The sequence below is a fragment of the Saccostrea cucullata genome, unplaced genomic scaffold, assembly GCF_032062105.1.
Source record: "Saccostrea cucullata isolate Sc308-1 unplaced genomic scaffold, CSIRO_AGI_Scuc_v1 ctg20946, whole genome shotgun sequence".
In the NCBI taxonomy this organism is placed as follows: domain Eukaryota; kingdom Metazoa; phylum Mollusca; class Bivalvia; order Ostreida; family Ostreidae; genus Saccostrea; species Saccostrea cuccullata.
This window is the reverse complement of record NW_026935785.1, coordinates 1-5,992: the sequence shown is the minus strand read 5'-3', so window position 1 is coordinate 5,992 and position 5,992 is coordinate 1. Positions and strand designations below refer to the sequence as shown.

The window sequence follows — 5,992 nt, the reverse complement described above, 5'->3', positions numbered from 1 at the left end:
GGTGGGGCCAAAATGGCCGATCAAATTTTTACATAGGAATATATAGGAAAAATCTTTAAAAATCTTCTTCTCAAGAACCAATAAGCCAGGAAAGATGAAACTCTTGTGAATTCATCCTCAGATAGTGTAGATTCAAGTTTGTTCAAATCATGACCCCCGGGGGTAGGGTGGGGCAAAAATGATCGATCAAAGTTTTACATAGGAATGTATAGGAAAAATCTTCTTCTCAAGAATCACTGGGCCAGGAAAGATGAAACTCATGTGGAATTATCCTCAGGTAGTGTAGATTCAAGTTTGTTCAAATCATGACCCCCTGGGGTAGGGTGGGGCCAAAATGGCTGATCAAAGTTTTACATAAGAGTATATAGGGAAAATCTTCTCAAGAACCACTGGGCCAGGAAAGATGAAATTCAGATGGATTCATCCTCAGATAGTGTAGATTCAAGTTTGTTCAAATCATGACCCCCGGGGTTAGAATGGGGCCAAAATGGCTGATCAAAGCTTTACCCAGGAGTATATAGGAAAAATCTTTAAAAATCTTCTTCTCAAGAACCATTTAGACAGGAAAAATGAAACTCATGTGAAATTATCCTCAGGTAGTGTAGATTCAAATTTGTTCAAATCATGACTCCCGGGGGTAGGTTGGGGCCAAAATGGCCGACCAAAAATTAATTCTCATAGGAATATATAGGGAAACCTATTAAAATCTTCTTTTCAAGTACTTCAAAGCCATGATTAGTAATATTTATGTAGAATTATCCTCAGGTAGTGTAGATTCAAGTTTCTCCAAATCATGATATGTGCTTTTTCCTAGCTGATGTGCTCAGGTGAGCGTTGTGGCCCCTGGGCCTCTTGTTATGATGTTGCTCCGTATAGCATCTTCGGGCCTTTGACTCGTATTTCCGTCCATGCTTCAAGCTTGGTACACTTGCTGGTGGTAGTTTGTATGAACGTAACAATTTGATGAGATTTTCTGGTGGTGTATCTCTTTTCTTGCAAATAAGGGCAAAATTTGATGCTGTTAAAAGAAAAGTTCTTGCTAGTATCCAGTTTCTGTTATTTGACTGTCCTTTAGTTGCCTTACAGACATCATCTATTTCTTGATGTGTTAGTTTTAAAGAATTGGTGTGATCAATAAATACTGATTGACAAACATTTGACTTCAAATCGACATGGTCCATGTACATAAATTGTGGTTCATTCTGTTTCAAGATGTCATTAATATTCACAGCATCAGATATAGTTTGATAAAGTACACTAGATGGGCAAGCTGTTTTCAGACCATCCAAAACATTGGCTAAGAATTTATCAGGATCATTGCATGGGCCTGCCTGATAAATACCTGGATATGGTTTAGGGGTAATTCTTTATCAGCACCATCTGTCTTGATAAACTTTAAATCTGCTAACTTCTTGGGAGAAGGCGGGTTGGTTATTTTTCTGGGCCTCTGCCACTGACATACCTGAGAAGTACAGGAATTTTTTATTTTCACCAGTGTAAACAAAAGGCCCCCAATTTGACTGCACACCCCAGACAGTCCTGCTTTGCAGGTGCATACTGCCGAGTGTACAAAGGCTGTTTCTTTAAATAAAAGCAGCTCTATGGAGTAACATGCATCTTTGTTTACTGCAAAAGTCTTCATGCTGGGTTTGCACTGAGCCTTGATTGCAGAGAACTGACTATTACTATTACTGACAAATAAATTTCCCAAATAATTTTCATTGCAAATTTTTTTTGGCCTTTTTAAGTTGTCTGTGACAGTTTTTAGTCTTTCCATTTACTGGATTTTTTGTGTAGATGAAATAATTTAATACATCTTCATCGCGTATATTTACATAGTTGTCAGAAGTTACATTTTCCCAGTCTGAGATACTATCAAAGTCTGGCACAGTGTATGAGACTTCATCACTCGAATCTTCAGACTCCGAAGACTCTTCACTGGTATCAAAGTTAATACTTCTCAATATTCTATGTACCAGAACAGACTTACATCCTGAAATTTTCATATTTCTTTTTTGTACCCATAACTGTAATTCTTTTTTCTTTCTTTTCATAAGTTCATCCAAGTTTAGAGTAGCAGGACAGCTATCTTCCTCTTCTGAGTCAAAACGATCAGAGTCATTCATCCTATAAAATCAAAGAGTTGGTCTTGATTTTTAAGTTTATCAATTAATATGGCGTGAAATTTTTAACGGAATAGCATACGATTTCTCGGATTACATCAGTCCCTGATTACATGTAACTCATGAACTTGTACCTTTTTCATCAAACGATTTTTTAGTTCTTTTCCACTTAATTAGGTAATAGTGCCAACATTTAGCTATATTAAATACAAACAGCTTTTCATGTACGACAAGTGATACTTCACTTACCGTTTAAAATAACATACCTTAGATGCTCCAAACCACGTTGTTTATTATTTGAAAACGAAACCGGAACTACCCTGCGAGACGCCACCTAGCGAAATAGTTGCATTGGGGGCGATAACTTTGAATTTCGTTAGTGAGCCATTAAAGTCACTACTGGACTCAAAAGAATCCGTTATACAGAGACGAATGCGGATTGTGAACGAAGTTACACATGCACCAAATTCTAAAGTCAACACCTCTGCATCGACAAAGGATCTTCGAGAATGTAGAGAGCTTCAAGTAATATTTAGTTTAATATATAATATTTACCATAGATCAAAGAATTCTTTAAAAGGTGAAATTAAGCAATTGTAAATTTTATAATCATGAAACCCAATTTTATTTCTACAGGATGTCCTACAGATGCATTGTATCAGCACCCGCTACAGTTTCCAGATAATGAAGTGTGTAGGAGAGAATCCCTGTCCATACTGCACCATGAATCCAGCCAGACTACCTGATGATGTACTTACTGGTCTTTCATTTCTTCCATGTCCAGTACCAGATGACAGTGGTGTTCATTATAAAACTTTTCAAGAGGTATGAACATTAATTTTATTAAAATTAAATTATTCTATATACCTTGTATAATATCTTTTAATTTAAAGGGAATCATCATATGCATTTATGAATTTTATTTCGCATGATGTTGACATTACAATTCTATCAAAAAATAATTTTGTATGCAAACTTAGTTAAAACTAAATTGTTTAGGTGTATGGAAAGAAGGTGGATGACAGTCATCGTCCATCATCCAATCAGAATTCTGACTTCAGTGAGGAGGCACAGAATGCGGATAAACAGAATCGTGACACATTAAAAACGCAGAAAGCAAAAGATATCATCCCCTGTGGCGAATGTGGAAAACCCAGACTATTTCTTCTCCCCTAGGGTGCCTCTGTCTCAAATGAGATGATACGGTTACCGCGTGGTTCATAGATAAGTTAGCGTGGTTCGGAATCAGACGTAAATTCAGTTTCTTTTGTTTTAATTGGAATTAGTTAAAAGTTTTGTGATTTGTGACTTTGTGATATACATTGTATATGTCAACAACATTTATGTCTTTTATGACATTATATAGCGTATAGACGCTGAATTTGCGTATAGACGCATTTTACAAAAACTGTATATACAGTAAAAATGAGTGTAAACTCGGAGTGTCAGCCTGTTGAAAAGTCCCTCAGTGAACAAAAAGGTGAGGGAGGAAAAGACAATGCATCCATCATCAATATGATGAAAGAGATGCAAAAGAACATTTTGTCACTTACAACTACTGTGAGCGAGTTACAAGAGAACAAGGGAAAGAAGCGCAAGATCCAAGAATCGGATGAAAAACCTTGTACATCTAAGTCGCGCGTAGAATTAAGTGACGTTTCTGATGAAGAGAGAGACGAGTTTGATGACATTTTAAACGAGACAAATGAAGACATGGACACTGATTGTGATCATTTGCTTGATGAGCTGGCCGAATGTTTTGGCTCAGAGGATAAGTGTGGCGAAGCAATACACGAAAAACTCGCCAAAGTAACAAATGATGGCGTTCGAACGGTAGTAGACTCTGACAAAATAAAGGAAGTGAGCGACAAATATAACCGACCTAAAAATGTGCAGAATCTTGTCACTCCAAAATTAAATGAGGAAATCCGAGCTCATTTGAGCCGCAAAGTCCGAGGCCAAGACATTCGGATACAAAGAACCCAGACACTTGTCGGAAAAGCCATTGTCCCGCAACTTCAACAAATTAATTTGCTGCTAAATGCAAAACAAAAAGGAGAGACACCCTCCACGAAAGAGCTCACTACCTTAGCAATGGACAGTCTGAAACTTATGACTTATGTCTATTGCGACCTGTCAAACAGGAGAAGAGAACTAATAATTCAACCCGAGAAGAACGAAGAATTCCGGGCATTGTGTTCTAACGAATATCCTGTCACCGACAAGTTATTTGGTGACGACCTTGGTAAAAAAGTTGAGGACATCTTAAAGGCCAACAAAGTGGGATCCAAAATATCGGGATTTAACAAGTTTGACAAGCGCGGAAATTATAACCGCAAACAGCATGGGCACATGCAGAAATCATCCAATTATGGAAACTACAAGGCCAGTAATTTTTTAGGCCAACGCTGGGGATCAAACTACAAAAAGAGAACGGCTCCAGCCAACAAACAGAGGAAGCAATAGCTCCTACAGAACATGCAGATAGAAATGTGAGTAGATTTCAAAACACTTCCGAAAATTTTTCAGCGGGAAAAATATCAAACTATTTTGGAAATTGGAAGTTAATCACGAGTGACACTAATATTCTTAGCTTTGTTAATGGCTACTCGATTGAATTTGACTCAGATCCCTCACAGACTTTTATTCCAAAACCAATCAAATTGAACGACACAGATTCAGTTATAATAGACAATGAAATTGGTGAGCTTTTAAAAAAGGGAATTATTGAACTCGTCGCTACAGGTGATGACAATGATGAATTTATATCAAACATTTTTGTGAGACCAAAGAAAAATGGAAAATTTAGAGTAATTCTCAATTTAAAACAATTAAACCAATTTATAGAATATCAACATTTCAAAATGGAAACATTTACGGCAGCCTTAGGACTTGTGTCGGAAAATTGTTTTTTCGGTTCAATAGATCTGCAGGACGCATATTATTCATGTCCTGTTGATGAAAATGATAGGAAATATCTAAGATTTTATTGGAAGGGATCAAAATATCAATACACGTGTCTTGCCATGGGTTTAGCATCAGCCCCGAGAATTTTTACTAAAATGTTGAAACCGGCTTTTTCTACTTTACGGAAACGAGGACACACCAATGTAGCTTACATTGACGATTCGTTATTAATCAGTAAAACATATTCTGAGTGTAAGGATAATATTTCAGAAACAGCAAATCTTCTTGATAGTCTTGGGTTGACAATTAACATTGAGAAATCTGTGTTTACACCAACAAAATCTATTCAGTTCCTTGGATTTGTGATAAATTCTGAATTAATGTCAGTTACTTTAACTAAGGAGCGTGCTGATTCGATAAGAGAAAAATGCCAAGAAATCCTTAATCTGCATAAAGTAACGATAAGAGAGTTGTCACAGTTAATTGGCAAATTAGTGTCAAGTGAACCCGGGGTCCGTTATGCACCACTGTACTACAAAGTGCTGGAAATCGAAAAAGATAAATTTTTAAAAGCAAATGCCGGTAATTTTGAGGCAAAAATTTATATATCTGTGACAAGCAAAGAAACTATTGAATGGTGGATCAAAAATGTCAATAAATTTCCGCGACTCCTTAACATTGACAATCCCAGTGTAGTTATAAAAACAGATAGCTCTCTAACGGGCTGGGGTGCTTTCAATGAAACTACCGGAGAGGGATGTCAGGGAGAATGGTCAGCAGAGGAAAAAGAACATCATATTAATTACTTAGAACTCAAAGCAGGATTTATTGCGCTAACAAAGTTTTGTAATGATTTTCATGATAGTCATGTTAAACTCTATATGGACAACACAGTAGCGGTCACATACATTTCAAAAATGCATAGGCGTAGTCACAGGGGGGGCAGCGGGGGCACTAGCCCC

At 37.0% G+C, this 5,992-nt stretch overlaps 1 protein-coding gene across 1 annotated transcript; it reads left to right on the top strand.

Annotated features, from left to right (window-relative positions):
- Positions 1-3,289: 3,289 nt before the first annotated feature.
- LOC134243769 (uncharacterized) lies at positions 3,290-4,765 on the top strand. The gene has a single exon (XM_062726011.1). The coding sequence runs from the start codon at positions 3,549-3,551 to the stop codon at positions 4,587-4,589; it is 1,041 nt and encodes a 346-aa protein (XP_062581995.1). The 5' UTR covers positions 3,290-3,548; the 3' UTR covers positions 4,590-4,765.
- The last annotated feature ends 1,227 nt before the right edge of the window (positions 4,766-5,992 follow it).